The 17,812-nt window shown below is 32.8% G+C and overlaps 1 protein-coding gene across 13 annotated transcripts in view; it reads right to left on the bottom strand.

Annotated features, from left to right (window-relative positions):
• Window positions 1–2,066: 2,066 nt before the first annotated feature.
• Window positions 2,067–17,812, bottom strand: part of LOC149792818 (poly(rC)-binding protein 3-like) — a 274,568-nt gene continuing 258,822 nt past the window's right edge. For 12 of the 13 annotated variants that reach the window (XM_089971275.1, XM_089971285.1, XM_089971286.1 and 9 more), the window contains one exon: window positions 2,067–16,787. In XM_089971275.1, coding sequence (XP_089827401.1) covers window positions 16,508–16,787 — 280 coding nt within the window. In that variant the 3' untranslated portion in view covers window positions 2,067–16,507. The remainder of the gene's footprint in view (window positions 16,788–17,812) is intronic. The other variant, XM_089971288.1, reaches the window with a different exon arrangement.

Raw genomic sequence — 17,812 nt, 5'->3', positions numbered from 1 at the left:
ACAAACATTGATTGGCTAACTAAGGTCATGTGTCATGAATAGGAGCCAATAAATATGAGTTCAGACATTGCACTGGCCGATAGCTGTCAGAGCGACAAAGTATGAACATCTAAGTAGAATAGAATTTCGGCGATATATTTCAAATCCAATCGAAAACCATAAATTATATTTTTACATAACCGACATTAACACCATAAAATCTCAAAATTGAATCAAATTGTTATAATTTTTAAACAGTTTATTACATGATTGCTATTGAATTTAAATGCTTTATAATTATTACATAATTCTTTATGAAGCCGCTGCTATATCCCTCCACATTGCTCAAGTACACTAGTACTAAAATTATTTTTTCATTGAGATCACGCTACTATGTCAGAATGTGTTACAGTCAATCTAATAAATTTAGCTGTTAATATACACAGGAATATAATAATAGAAATAATTTCACCGTAATAGGGTGTGTTATAACGTTGTCTTTTGGCATTTAGACAAACAAGTCTGATATATAGTATCAGAAATTGATAGTTTCGTGACAGACAGTGTTTATGTAAAGTCACCATGCGAGATTGAAAAGTATATTCTAGGTTACCTTTTTTATTTATAAAAATTATTTTTAAATCCTGAACTCTAGTCTTTTCGATATTTAACACACAGGGTGTTACAATATATATATATATATATATATATATATATATATATATATATATATATATATATATATATATATATATATATATATATATACTGTAAAACCCGTCTTGAAAGACCACTGCTGTGTGAGACCACCTGTTTGGAGAGACCATATTCACAATGCACAAATTTATTGATCATACAGCATTGTGACCTGTTATGAGAGACCACCTGTTTTCAGATACTATAATTTTTCGGCACAGGAGGTGGTCTTCCAAGACAGGTTCTACTGTATAAAGGTTGAGGTGATGTGGATTTTATAAGGTAAAGATTTAGGTGATAAGGTTGTAATGTTATCAGGGTTCAGGATGTAATATATAAAGGTTGAGGTAATTTGGATTTTGTAAGATAAATGTTTAGGTCATATGGTTGTAATATATATATACACACACACATATTTAGGTGATGTGGATTATATAAGGTAAAGATTTAGGTGATGTGCATGTAAAACAATCAGTCAGCCTGAAGAGACGAACATGGCTGATAAATTTATATTACTTCAGACCTGGTCCCACTTTCATGAAACTACTCCACCTGAGATATATACTTTTAAAAAACTCTTAATTTTGTCTCTTCTTCAAAATTTGTTTAAATGTTAAAAGTCAGTGCTGCAATGCCACATCCCATAATATGCAGCTTCTATCAAAATGTAGGTTATGGCAATTATCCAACAAGTTTTCAAATAATACACATACAGAATCTAAACCATGATATTACTCAGAGATGATACTTTTAATAAAACTGAGACCTGAACAGTTGAGTACAGAGGCAAAGTACTCTCTTCACATTACTGTGCTCCTGAGCTAGATCCCTGGTACAGGAGTAGAATTTATCCAAACAAGGTTCCCATTATCCATTTTTATTTGCTTCAAAGATTATACTGTGTGCGTGTGATTTAGATTTTTAACGTAGCTTTAACAATTTTCCAGTCATAGCGTTACAACGTCTGCAGTGTAGCAGTTTAAAGTGATGTCAAGCCCTGGGGCATCATGCCGCAGACATGTATCTTGATGTCCAACCCAGTCACATTATTCTGACACCAGGCTGACCAGTCCTAACACTAACTTCTTAATACTGAACACCAAGCGAGGCAGCTGTTGGTACCATTTTTAGAAGTCTTTGGTATGACTTGGCCGAGGTTCGAACCCACGACCTTCCGCATCCGGGGCGGACGCTCAAAAAACTAGGCCACTGGAGCGGTCAAAAGTTATACTTTAAGTCATCATCTGAAAAAGCCTGAGTACATCATACAAAAAGAGTTAAGATGAACTTCAATAATTTTTTACATTTTCAACCAGCAGCACATCATGGCGTCACTGTGCAAGAACGAGTTCTGATCATCAACAGTTAGAAATAGAAAACATAACAGTTAATATATATGTAAAATTTATTCATCTTAATAGTATTGGCAACACATTTGTACAGCTGATTTCATATTGCAATGTAATATTTAAATGTGGTTCCCTGCAGGGACAGTCTACCCTCTCTGCACATTACAAATGAAACAAACAAAACTCTCCTAAACAAAAAGACAATATATTAAAATTTATAAATATCATTTTAACATACACAACAGAGTTCTGCTGAACTGACAACCAGAAAACCATGTGACCAACTAAGTTTTCATTTGGATCCTTTAACGTAGTTCATCCACCATAAGAGTTTATATGTTTTTGAAGGACAAATTTATGTTAAAATTGTATTATAAAAAACCAACCCAAAACACAACTTTTAGGCACATATAATTTAAATCAAGGAATTTTTTAATTCTGAGAAGAAGAAAAAATGCTTGTAAAGGAAATATATAATTTTTATAGCAAAAATGATCCCATTTAAAGTGAATTTTTGGCATAAAAAAATAAATCTACTTTTCAATGGGAAAGCACTGATTTTGTCAGCAAATTTGTACAAGTTAAATAACAGCACCAAATATGTAATATGTGGTTAAGTTCTTAAAAAAATTTATTTAGCTCCTGAATTAAAAAAATTCAGACTGGTGAAATATATGACTGTCTCAAAGTATCTGCATAACAATCAATCATTCTTCATTGTGTGATAGCACTCTAGATGTTGTTGCTATACAGGCATTCCATGGTAATCAGTATAACCAGTGGAGGAAGAACCTGGGGAAAACACTGGTAAGAACCACCAACCCATGGGAAGCTAATGGCAGCTTCCTTACATACCCACATTGGCTGAACCCAAGAATTGAACCCATGCAGACTGAGGTGAGGTAGCAGTGTTCGGTAAAGGAAAGCACTTTTGACCACTTGGCCACCCGAAGCCCCTGTAAAGTAAGTACTTTTGACCACTTGGCCACCCAAGGCCCCTGTAATGTAAGTACTTTTGACCACTTGGCCATCGAGGCCCCTGTAAAGTAAGTACTTTCTTGCTATAAATTGCCTTATTAAAGGGGGTAGTTCATTTTAGAAGACTGACGTAGCAATCTCGACTATAAAGTGGTCCACCTGTATGACCTCCATGAACAGCATCACTGAATGAATAAAATTCATTCCAATTTCAACAGTACTGATATGAGTTTAGTCCCAATATGCCACAGTAGATAGTCTTTGCTTAGTTTTGGTTTCAGTGGTATGCACATAAATGCTGAAGTCTGAGTTTTTAGTGCCTAAAATGTTTATTTATTGAACTTGCAATTACATTTTTAGAAAAACCATATAAATTTTGTTTGGAAGGAATCATTGCTGTATTAAGTTTTTGAAGGTGATGTGAAGAAAAATTTCATATTTTTAAAAAATATTCATCTGTAGTACAAATGTTGCAGAAACGAAAACCCAGAATCATTCTATCATATATGTCGTTATAAATTAAAAAAATGATTTGTTCTTATGTTTTAGAGAATCTAACTTGAGTCAATGGATTAACTTGTAGCATTTGGACCAGAAGGTAAAAAAAACTTTGTATCATGACAAGGATAATGTATTACCCCCAAAATCTGAATTTCTTTTAAGACATAAAAATAGTCGCTTTACAGACAAAATGCAGTGCACACACACACATACACACAAATATTCCTTCTAAAAATAGCTGTCACATGGTCTGCACATGATGACATGGTAGTGGAAAGTGCTTGATCACATGACTTGCAGTAAAGCTAATATTACTGCTCCTATAAGTTATGAGAAAGAAAAGTTTGTTATAAAAATAGTCACACATGATATATGTTGCACACTATGTAATGACTATGTTACATTATGAAATTGCTTTTGCGTTTGAATTAGAAACAATAAAACATCTTTCTTCTCCCCATAGCTACATGACGGTCCATGCTGTTGGCAGTAAATAGAGCATCAAAAATTAGCTGTGCTTCATTTGCATTTTATTATCTGATATAAATGAATTTAATATTACCAACTATAAAATTAGTTCTCTTTACTTTTGATGGTATTAATGGCAATTTTAATACAATTATTGGTTATATCATGCCAAGGAAACTAAGTTCCTTTCCAAAGACATGACAAGGTAGCCAACCCAGGCTGACCAAGATGGGTATTGAACCTGCAGCTCTTGGATTATAAGTCCACTGCTCTGCCAACTGAGCTCCTGTAGCTCCCTGTTCAATTTAACCTTCTGCACGATAATTTGACTCTAGATATCACTGTCATGAAGATGACATAACAAGAAAACAAATAAAAGTAATAAAAATCCTACTCCCTGATAAGACTAAAATAATGTAATGTGGTAATTTAACTAAAAATTATTTTAGTTAAAAAAATACTGAAAGTTATTTAAAACAAGAAGCAACTTAGAGCAATAAAATAATGGCAAAAACTGAAGTAACCAATACTAATACTAAAGACAGCAATTTCACATTTAGTGGTAAATATGCAGCCAAGCCATTTTCTTGAATTAACTTGTAAGCTAACAACCTGCTTAACTGAAATCATATTTTGTATGCAATTGCTCAAGTGGAATACATTATCTATTTTACAAGCTGCACAGCAAGTGAACGATGACAACACTCTGATGCCACTATTCCATGAAAGAAGTGATCTTATTTAAAAATAAACCATCTATGCTGAAACACAAAAATCACCCAGCTACTACATGGCTAAATTTTCTCACAACTAAATGCATTACAATTATTAAGTCAGAAATTACTTTTTGAATTTAGTTCTAAAAAATGGCTGCACCATAGTACTCTTGAAAGAACTTATCTCATGAGACTTAAAGACATTATGTCAGTATAAATGAAACATACTGTCAAGGCAAACTATGTTTCTAAATTAAACCTACTATGACACTTCCCGACTAATTTCAAGTTAACTATGATACTCCCCAGAATTGATATGATGTCAGCTATGACATGCCTTGACTTTTACAGTCAACAAAGACACTGACTGAAATACTGACAATTATGAAAATACTTGACAGACATCCTGTCAACCATGACGCTACTTGACTGACGCTGTCAGCTATGATACTACTTGACCAATACCTGTCTCACAACTATGGCATTGCTTGACTGATATCCTGTCAATTATGACATTACTCAACTGATACCCTCTCTTTCAACAATGACATACTTGACTAATATCCTGTCAAAAATGACATACTTGACTGATATCCTGTCAACAATGACACTACTTAACTGATAATCCAGTCTAAGGCTAGCTTGCTTAAAATAATACATGTTCTAAGAGTTAACATTTTTTATCAGGAAAGGTAGGAAGAAAGGTCAGCAATAGGTCACAGATTTTACTGTTTGGTCTTATAAGCATGAAAGTTGACATTTAATGTGACACACACATTTATAATTCCTGTCTTAAATTCCTGTCCAATATCTTTATGATTACCAAAGAATTAAATGAGAGTGTATGCCGGTGAGACAGTGTAACAGTTTATGATCAATTACAGTTTATGATCAATTTCAGTTAATGATCAATTACAGTTTATGATCAATTACAGTTTATGATCAATTTCAGCCACAAAACAAACAAGAAACGGATCTTTATCTGAACCTCGTTCTTAAACTGATATTCTTGGTAACAGAAATGCTACTAAAATAACAGCTCAGAAGAATAACTAATAACTCGAGAACTAATTCTGACTCAATTTTTGACAATTCATTTATTCAAAAGTTTGAATATATTTTCCAAAGAAAAATAGTCATCTGATCTTTACAAACCAGCAGACAAGTAAAGCAATAACTTTCTCAACCTTGAAAAACAAAAGGACACATACTAGCAATTATATAAACAGGTTCTACTTAAATTCAAGAGGGATCTCTATCATCAAAGCATTGCTGAGCCGCTTCATACCAGTGACCCTCAGCATACATAGCTATCTCAGACGGATTTCTATGTCAGGCTGAATGGTAGCATGCAAGAAAGAAACTAATCCAACGGGATTGCTCATTACGTTTACCTACGATGACAGCTGGGAATAACTGTACCAGTCTCTGTAGACAACAACACATCTAGTGCAAATTTTCTTTCAGAATCAAAGCATGCAGAATCACTTAAGTTGACATCTTGAATAACAAAATTTCACAATAAGCTCTAGCACTGTTGAAATGATTTTACTTACTCATGGCATTTGCTCATTAATCTGTCAGAGGCAGCTTATTTCAAACTCTTCTGAGTAGCTATGTATGCCAAGGACTGACGTCAAACAATGTGGATTGATAACTCTTGGATATTGAAGGTGCTCGTGAAGTATTACCACACCTAATTGAGACTAGAAACATAGAGCTGACTAACAGCAAAACAATCGCATAACAATCAAACAAATCTTTAAAAATATTCCAAAAGGACAAGTAAATGTCCCTAGAGTTCAGAACAAAAAAATAAACAAATGCACAACATGTTGTAAAAACAACATTTTGTCAACTATCAAGTAACAAATTATACCCGATTTTTAAAAAGAAATTGTGACAAGATATATTTCCAAAATTAGTTTGAGACCAGCAAGACTTACAAAATATGACTATTTTCAGCTTAGGTTTAAACTGTGCCAATACAAGCACAAATATTAATATTAATAATTGACATTAAAGATACATGTGCCATCTAAAAGAACCTTGTTATGACAGTGTAACACAAGACACTGTATAATTATATTTAGAAGCTACTCATGAACTCTGAACACAAATTAAATGGAATAAAATGTAAAAAAATCTCAACAAAACAAGAAAACTGTTCTGCATAGATGAACATCATGACTTTAATTGAAAAGGAAGCAAAAAAAAAAAAAAATATGTTCTTTGCAAACATTGCTCAGTTTCTATTCTAAAGCATACTGTAACTGTATTGTGTATATGACTGGTACAAAGTTTCTATTTAGAGCAATTATTACACAGAGTACCAGTCCAACATCAAGTTTCAATTTCTACAATGATGAAAGTACATGGACTGTAGATGTGAGGGATGGCAGGAATGAAACACTCATATGTCAGTGATCTAAAATAGACTGGGGCCATTATTTATGTCTATAATCTAAAATAGACAGGGGCCATTATTTATGTCTATAATCTAAAATAGACTGGGGCCATTATTTATGTCTATAATCTAAAATAGACTGGGGCCATTATTTATGAAACTTTTTTGTGTGCCAAGAAACTTGAACTCCAGTTCAAAGTCTGAAAATTTTTCATTTTAATTTATAAAACTAATCATTGTAATTATTACACAGTACCTGTATTTCCTCTACCCTGACACAATATTTGATTAATACAGGATTTTTCCTCTTCATCTACCTCTCCTGATTAATTTTACATAATTAGCTATACTCTAAGCAGTATATCTGAGTTTTGGGATTTTGAGCTCAAGTTTGTTTTAACACATTATGAAAAAAAAAAAATGGGACCAGATTTGATGCCTACATGCACAAAAGGCCCACCTCGCATGTTATTCACTCACACCTGCCAATCTACTTCAAGAATGTAATTTTCTTTTACATGATATAATTATTCTGTCTATCGTTACGATCATGCCTCATATAACGTCAAAAAATATCTAAAAGTTAAACATACATATAAATGTTGATACAAAATGTGTAACAAAACTGATTTTTTGCAAAATATTTGGTTGCAAAAGTAGCAAAGATGGAATTACTTCATCAATAAAAACACAATGGGTAAAAATATTGATTTTTCCAGGAAAGTTTATCATCCCTCTTGCATGCAATATTTTGAACCTAAAACAAGAAGTTTTAATTTTACAAAATTCTGACTTTCTCACAAAGTCTACATTGCTAAGGTTGATTAGTCTTTATCACTGTGAAATGATTGCTTTACACATAATGAAATAATAAAATGAGGCAAATATTACAGACCCCATGAAACTAAAGATTTTTCTTTTTCTAAAACAAATGATGACCATTTCTAATAACTAGCTTGTAAGCCTATTTTTAATGTTAATCTTAAATTTATTAAAATATGCAAATTAAAAACATTCCGTAGTACAACAAACTTTTGTCTAATGTACATATCACACAAAAGGCAATAGATTAATCACAACTGGAAGCTCACAATAAAGGTCAAAATTTAGGTCATGTGATCAAGCACCTGTTGCTATGGCAACTGACCCAGCAGTCCACCAAGTCAGTCAGATGATTAACAACTACAAAATCACAAGATCTAGCGAATTCCCATTCCGCATACTTCTGTAGTTATCCTATAAAATAGAGATAGAAGAACTGGAATAAATTTTTGCACATGATCAATAAATGGGATATGTATAATAGAATAATGTGTATTAAGGAAAAATACTACACAGTGAGAGGGGAAAAAAATCTAAATATTGCATGCCATATTGCAAAGACTATCTTCAGAACAATAAAAGGCATATCCAAAAACCTTTAAGTAGATACATTTATTACAAGAATTATATTGCAAAAATATGCAAACTTTTGAAACTTGTTATATTCAAATAAAAATGCTCAACAAAAGAGCATGTAAACAGTACATTATGTGACCTTCATGCCATATTTTTTGGAAAACAAATTCTTCCTTCTGTCTCATTGACCTTAACATATTGACTCTGGGTCATTAGGTGCTTTTCTTATGTCAAATATTAGCCTCCCATAAAGTTTGGTCAAGGTTTATGGCTTAGGACTCCATCTATTTTCTGGAAACTTTTCTTTCTTGGAGTTCCAGTGACCTTGACTTTTGACCTTATAACCCTCTCACAACAATAGTTGTCTTACTCATGTCAAATGCAAGCCATCTACAAAGATTTTACAAGGCATCCATGACACAGCTTTTTGGAATTTATTTTCTTTTAATCTAAATGACCTCAACCTTTGACTTTTGACCCCAAAATTAATAGGTATCTGTCTCTTCTCGAGTGCAAGCAAATCTCAAAGTTTAGTTATAGCAGGTGTAAAGAACTGGAGATACTGTGTGAAACTATTATTCTTCTTTGAGTCACTGTGCTTTAAGTCAATAGTCTTTTTTTTATCCACCCAATCTAATCCATTTACAAAGTTTAGTTATGGTTAAGTATATGTTTGACCGTAAAGAGTTCAAAATCAATCAGTTTCTTCCAGGTGGAAATGCAAAAGGGAACAAAAGGATGGATGTATTGATGGAAAGATGGATGGAATGTCAACATCCTACCATGATATACTCTGCATTATGTGAGGTGCATACAAAGTTGTTAGAGCTCAGAGTTAAAGATGATAGTTATTTAGTCAAACCATGCTATGGTGACAAGGACTAATTTAAATATGGCATAATTGTCTAGAACAAGACACCCAAGGTGCATCTGGTGCTCATTACTCTCAATCACTAATATATGCAGAACAACTCCCAAAACAAGCCTAAATTAAATCTTATTATAAAGGCATTGGATTTATCCAAGATTGTAAAAATAAATCACTGACTGGAAAAAAATGCCTGGTAACAATTATTAAGAGTTTATAATGTATGAAGGAGAAACATATTTTATCTAATAAAACCTAACAACTTTTTACCTTGCAAAAATGTCAACGAAAGCCCAAAGTATAATCAAGTTTAGATTTTATCTACTAACTTCAATGAGGTTAGGTAGAAGTCAAGGATTTTGGTTCAATTTACATGAAAGCCAACTAACAAATGCTGACAATAACTTTCTCAAAATGATGACATCATCAAATTAACCATCACTAGAAATGAAGAAGACCACAAGGTATGGATAAAGAGATGGGAATGCCAACAGTTAATCTAACACAAGATATTAAGACTATCTAGATAACACTGCCAACAAAATATTGTCAAATTTGAAATAAAGGTGTCAGTACCATGTACTGTGTATCTGTTCATAAACATGACTAGCAAAGTACAATATTCATAAAATATCCAAAATGACCAGAAGGGAACACACACAAAAAATAGTTGCACTAACCATTTCACAACTGACAAATATTTGCTTTTAAAAAAAAACAACTAAAGAATGATTGCACTAAGTTAAGGAAGAGATAAAGGTATGATACATCACCTACTACTGCAGGTGATAAAGCACACTCCTGGCATCATTTACTTCCATTACCATTCTTCGGGAAGTTACATTTTACATTATGCATTTTTAACGGAACTAAGGAATATGTACATCTACTGGAATGTTCAATCCCATGGTTTATTATTGGAAAATAGGCAAGCAAAAATCACTTTGTAAGTTGCAGAAAGAAGTGACAATTTTAAAACTCGTTATCATTTTTTGAATTTTTTATTTCGACCTAAATATTGCAAAAATATTTATGTTTGTAGCCAATCTACAATCTTCTTGACAACTGGAAATTTTGTCTTCAGTATAGGAAATAATGTATTTTGAAACAACTATAAAACGTTTTAGCTTTTTATATGAGAAAAAAATTAATGTATCAAACAATGATACCTGTACAACAAATAAAAGAAAAATGTATTTGTAATCAGGACAATAGGCAAATTACACAAAAACACCTGCTTAATTCAATGAGAATACTCCCCCACATGGTGGGTGTATTTCTTGTAACATTCTACAGATCGTAAATGCCCATTACTAACTAAACTAAAAATTCAAGTGCCTCCATAACCAGTGATTTAAATTTATTAAAGCATTCTTATGACTAGGAGCTAGCTGAGGTCAGGACAAAAACATAAAAATCAAAAAACAAAATGGATTTCTGAACATCTGGATTTCCATGAACTGAGACAGAAACATGGTCAACAGAATTAAAAATAAAATTATTCCTGAAAATGTATCAACACTAACAAAACACTGCTAAAACTAAATAGGTGAACTCACTTGAAACCTGCCAGTACATCCAAAACCATTAAAATGAATGGCTGCAGCATATTGTTTAAGGGAACACTGTTCAGACCGCCTCATTACCTACGAGTGAAACCTACAACTGCAGACACCTTCTTGTAAAGAACATCTGATCAAAAGACCAACATTTATGAGACCAGCAATAATTTCACTTTTCAAATAAATCTTTTTTCAGTGGATGCATCACCATAATTGACAAATTATATAGTACCTAAGTGTCTTTTACTGACTGATTTCACTACAACTTGTATTAGTGCAGCAAGAATAGAATGCGGACACAAGCTCAATTTTTAAAGACTGGTTTCATAATAACTCTGGTTAGTAAACCAAGAGTATATTGAGTGAACTGACTAGGTCTTGAATAGGCTGGTTTCATGGTAATTTTTATTAGTGTTGAGGAATAGATTGGGAGCATTGGCTTACATATTATGTGAGCTGGAATTCTCAGTCTGTAATAGGGAAATTCCGAGTTAAAGCCCCATTTAAATGACCCTTCTGACATAAAGGTCAACAATACTTAAAACCGACTCACCTATGTAAACATGACCATTTGGAAGACAATCCATTTAGGTAATGGTGTGAACAGTTGCATTATGTTACATAATGTGGGATAACTTTAAGCCAAAACATCTGAAACTACAAGTTTGACTCTGCTCATATTTTTCAGATGTCTTTCTTTCAATTAAAGTGACATGACTGTGAAAGAAAAATAAAATTGTGCATTAGAAAAAAGTTTTTCTTATGCCAGTGAACATGAGAAGCTTTCAAATATTTTCAAAGTTTGTCCTATTAGACAAATGTAGTTAGCAAATGATCAATTATACAAGAAAACTGCCAGTCTAGGAAACAAGAAAACTGCCAATCACTATCTGACCTGATGGCAATCCAACAATACCATAAATTCATTTTTACTCAAGTGATTCCAATCGTTGTCAAATAATTCTCCTTTGTCTCACAGATATTGGTCACGATGACCTATGTTTCAATGAAAAGTGACACATCCAAATGCTGCATTATGTGATCATTGAAACAAAAGATGTAAACACAAACCCTAACCTCAGTGTTGACACCTGATTGGTGGACTTCTGCAGAGTCCTAATTAATCCATAAGCTGGAAATACTTTGCCCAAAAATACACATTACAAGACTGGGACTAAAATCTGGACTCGAATCTAACCAATTTAATGTTCAAAGTTGGGTCCCATAGATTTAATATTAATGGAACCAAGCAAATATGACATGTTCTTGATAATAAACTCTACCCAAATGATTGAAAACAAACAATGCATAAAACACACTTTGTAACTTAAGAACTGTGTACCCTTTTAAATGAGCATTATGCAAACAATATGTTTAGGAAAAAATGTTTATCATTTCCAAGGACTATATTAAATAATTCCCAATTACCACTTAGATGGTATCAAAATATTTAGACCAGAGATGTAAATTGTATCTATCAGAAAATGCTTCATATTTTCCTGAAAGGACTCGTGTAAATGATGCTGAACATTTTGACTAAAAGTATTTTCATGCTATGTTATTTTCCAAGGATGACTAATCGGATTTGATGATGTATGACAAATATGGACCCCTAATTTTGATGTCCAGTTTTTCCTTGAAGTCATATTAAGACAAGGATTATGGACTAACATTATTGATACAAAATATTCAAAGACTGACTGATTGTCAAGTCAATACTGGCCTGATAAGCAGATTTATAAATGGCCTATCAATGGTGTGATAATAATATTGCTGGAAGAATCATTAATGAATATCAAACTTAAATCTGCATGGACCAAGATATTCACAAATACTAGTACAGAAAAGTAATACATTTTGTGATGAAAACACAATGAGTATCTCTCCATTTATGATTTGGAATAATATTGATTACTTTTCCTGCCCTATTTTTCTTAAATTACCATATTGGCTGTAATAACATAAAGGCTTTAATTCTGTATACATTATTTTATAAATGTAAAAATTACTGTTTCTTATCTACTGAATATACTTGACAGCAAGTCCAACTGCAAACTGCACAAACCCAGTTCTGCCATCTCAAAATGCAACAGATCTGAGACTGTGCAGCTGTTGGGAGTAATCAGAAGAAATAAATCAACATAGTTCCTGATCTGCCAGGACATCATGTGATGACAGATGAGTGTCAATGTTACCTGCAATTGGACATGACTTATAAACAAGTATATATGCTAACTGTTTACAATATCATCATATTATTATTAAGATGTTTAAAATACTTGCAATGTAAGAACCTGCATCAAATTATGATTAAAATTTTCTACTTGTATTTCCTGTAGGTAAATCTTGCAAAATAATTAAAAATCATCTATCAAAGCCTAATGACAACACAGCATATATTCCATGGTCATATCTGTATATTCCAATATAGTGAGATATAAAGTTTGGGCCCGATTTCACCTTATTTCTCAAAATTTCTTCATGGATTGATATTTTACATTATCATGCTTACAACACTACGGACAATATCAATAAACTGAATCTAAGGTGTAAAGGATGATAAATCATGTTCCAAGTTAAAACTGAATATGCAGCAACATTTTCACTACGGAAAAATTGTTGAACAATTCCAGAACATTTTCTCAGTTAAACAGCATGAATGTTATTTGTGGATTTGAAGATTTAACAGAGTTTAAGATTTTATATCTATTTTAACCCCTTATGTCGGCTGAATTTTCTGTGCTAAATCTATCATAACCAACAAAGCAATAAGAAAGATATTTAAAAAATCTCAATTGGTGAAAAACATTCGGAGGTGTTTAGTGAAAGTGGTGCCAGAGGATTATCTTATTCCTTATGCAAGAATATAACTTAGGAAAAAACGGAGACAACTGTACAAGACTAGAATTATAAATATACAAGTTTTCTAGATCAGACTTATACACATTAAGTATCAGCTGTTTTACCATTTAAATTCCAGACTCTCTTCATTCTGTCTGCATATACCCAGAATTACATTTTTACAATCAGCTGATATACTCAAGAAAAAGTTGATCGGAGCAAAACAAACTTAATGAAATGCAATAAAAAAATAAATGATATATTCCTTATAGTTTTGAGTCTTGCACACTAACTACTGAGCCGCCAAGGCTCTTAAAAGAAAGAGAAGAAAAAAAAACATCCTCAATGCCCTGACCAAACTATGCCATACTGCATATTATTACACCTTTTTCAATCGTGTAACAGCCTAGACATTCGGTGTTTATTCCTGTGGATCAAACTCTGCCAATCCATTGATGTGTGGCAGATAAGGGCACAAAAAATACTAGAAAGTCAGTGTGCACATATATGATACGTACACCCACCCACTTATTTTCATCCACCCACTTATTACTTGGATTGCATCATTTCAAGAACTTAGCAAAAGCTGTTAAACAAACCAGCAATATAAAAAGCAAATTATTAAAAGAATTCAAGGGTACACCATCACAAATGTCTTTACTGTGAGAATTAAATTATTTTCAATCATAAAAAAGCATGAAAATTTATGAAGGCCAAAGACTTTAATTTTCCATGCAGCACAATATTACTAATGCATGGTAATTTTTGGAGGTCACTCAAAGTGCAAGAGACTGATCTCCCCTGATCAGCAACTTTTCCTGGAGCATATCATGATTCAAGATTCAAAAAGACGATGATGGGGCTTTTGCACAGTTACCTGAATTATCCCTACATGAGAAACATAAATATAGATATACCCTGTTAATCAAGGTAGGGTATGGAATGTAGGTCTATCATCTACCATACTACACAAATTTATACAATATCCATGCTAATAAAGGATCACATTACAATGCCCAACAGATATCAGACTGTCCTTAATATTTTTTGTTTGCCACTCAAGATACTATTTTTCTCTGTGTCAGTATCTTGTCTATGTCTTCAGATTTTAATGTCCATAACTCTTATTTATAGTTAAACTCTCTAGTTACTATCGATACTCATTTATAAATCAAGTCCATGTGCAAACAACAGAAAGCTTAATCCATCATCACATTATGCATCTGCACATCAAGGTCCAAGGTGCTTGTTCTACTCATTACTCCTAACAAACTGAGCAGACCCAGATATGGCAGTGCATTATATGTTATGGCAGATCTCGGTCTGTGCAGTATGCAGCTGGATTTGACTTGTACACAAGTACCTACAGTACATATTTTCTTAAATCTAATTTTCTTAGTACTCTGAAAATAACCAGGATTGATGAACATGAATTGTTGACAGGAAAAAATGTATCATAGTGAATAAAAAAGGTGAAATGAAATACATTTCCAATTTGCACATGTATGTGCGTGTGTATACATGTTCATTACCTTCTGAAAATGTACATGTATGTATTAGGTTCCTTGTATTCTAGATGTGTATGTGTGTGTATAATACATGTATTGCATTCTAAATGTGTATGTTTGTGTGTATATGATCACTGCATTCTAAATGTGTGTTTATATGATCATTGCATTCTAAATGTGTATGTTTGTGTGTATAATATGATTACTGCATTCTAAATGTGTATATGTTTGTGTATACTATGATCATTGCATTTTAAATGTGTACGTGGGTGTGTATATGATCACTGCATTCCGCATGGTTAAGTGTGAATATATTTATTGCATTCTAAATGTGTATGTGTGTGTATAACATGACCATTGCATTCTATATGTATATGTGTCTTTGTATAATATATTTATTGCATTATAAATGTGTATGTGTGTGATCATTGCACTTTAAATGTATTTACTCCAAAGGTTATGGACAGTTACTTATTTCTGATGGCTAAAAACATCACTAACAAAATCTAAAATGAACTGTTAACATTACAGTGCAAATCATAATACTGCAAAAAGATGAGAGAAAAAAAATCACTGAGTATAAACCAAGATAAAAATGAAAATCAGCTCCAAAATTTTGTAAAATCATCTTTGGCAATTAAGGTGAAAAATCAAAATAAAAAATATTCTAACCATTTTGGCTGATTCAAATGGATCTAAATACCTAGTAATTACCTTCAACCTAGGTAATGAACACTATATATCATACATGGACAATTACAAATACACATGTAAAGGGACTGAGTTCCATATGACATTGTCAAGAATATGTAAATATATATAACATATGAAATGAAAGTAAAGAAACATTTAGGATTTTCCGCATCCAAAAATAGTCATTTGTAGAAAATGCTTGGGATAAAAATCACTATATTTATAATTTGGATCAATCTTACTATATCTAAAAAAATCTATACCTTTTATAGTCAGTAACAGGTCCATGATTAAAAGTGGAAGGGTGACTGTCGATAGGTTTTACTTTCTTTTTTTTTTTCTTTTTTACAGTTAACAATAATGAAAATAATTTTACTCTAGAGGATATGCCATTATATATCACAATATCCTTGTAACATCAGTTACAAAATTTACTGTATTAACAACAAAGGACATGTGTAGTCACCCTGCCAAAGGCCTCCATGGGAAGAAAACATATAGCAAAGATGTATGACGAGTATACATATCATAACCAAGCATTTGTTAGTATGGTGCAAATTTGGTAGTTCCTGTCTTGAAGGCCGTTACCCCAACCCTCATTTTTCCTGCAAAATTGTTCATATTCGCGGTTGCAGTAGCGGCATTGGTTGGGTCGATCATGCCTGGAATATTTATGTTGAGTAGCTGAATCGGCTTCATCGGAACACTCAGCGGAATGGCCAGGGGAGCATGATGGGACTGAACAGAGGTCACAGAGGTCAAAGAGCTAGTTGATGGGGTCGAGGTAGTTGGGTCAAGGGTCAAGGTCTTATGCAATTCCATGCTGCAGAAAAAAAATGGGAAGGAAAAATAGTATTAGACAAGGTCCACAAACCACGTGCAGGCATAGTGTCAGACTAAAAAACTAAATCACAAAATAGAAATAAATATAAATAATTAGTAAGGAACACCATTGGAAATGCATGATCTGAAATATCCACACCTTCAAGCAAGTAATATTGTTTAGCTTGACAGACAAAATTCAATTATATTCACACATATTTATAAAATACAGAATATTCATATTTTTCTCATTCTGTAAAACTGATGAACTATTAGTAGTTTAATTTTAGAGAAAAAAAATTGTACTTAGAGCTTTTTGTAAAAATGTTATTAGTAACCCTGGACAAATCTAGACTAAAACATGTCTTTTTCTTCCCCAAGCCATATCTACACATTAAGAACGTGTACCAAACGAAAACAAAAAACAGAAGAAAAATAACCCTTCACTATTACTTGGCATAATGAATAGGCTAAGGCTGCAATGTTTATCCAAATGTCTCAACATGTGCATAGTATACAATATGACTGCTTAGTTGGCCTAAGTGGTTAGAGTATCCACCTCGGGCATGGGTTTGTCCCCTAGCTGAGTTATACCAAAAGACTTATAAAAATGGCGCAGGCAGCTGCCTCGCTTAGCACTCAGCATTATGATGTTAGTGTTAGGACTGGTCGGCCTGGTGTTAGGATAATGTGACTGGGTATGCCTGAGTGCTAGACATCACCATGAGCTGCCACACTGCAGACATCGTAGTAATATGACTCAAATAGTTAAAAGTATATTTAAAATCCGAAAACAAACACAGAGTATAAAATAACTGCAATTATGCAATTTAACTGATTCCAAACTCATCCTTTTCCCTGATCTGTATGTAAGTTTTACAACTGATAACTATCAACATGCAATCCGCTGACAATGTACATGTTGTATTTACTCAACTGCAATGGTTTCACTTATGTAAGTCTTTCATAACATCCACTGAATACAGTTTTTGACAATTTCAGTAAAACTTCCTTTCCATCGACAGG

The sequence above is a fragment of the Sinohyriopsis cumingii genome, chromosome 9 (genome assembly GCF_028554795.1).
Source record: "Sinohyriopsis cumingii isolate HCF-2022 chromosome 9, ASM2855479v2, whole genome shotgun sequence".
Classification (NCBI taxonomy): Eukaryota; Metazoa; Mollusca; class Bivalvia; order Unionida; family Unionidae; genus Sinohyriopsis; species Sinohyriopsis cumingii.
This window is presented reverse-complemented; position numbering and strand designations above follow the sequence as displayed.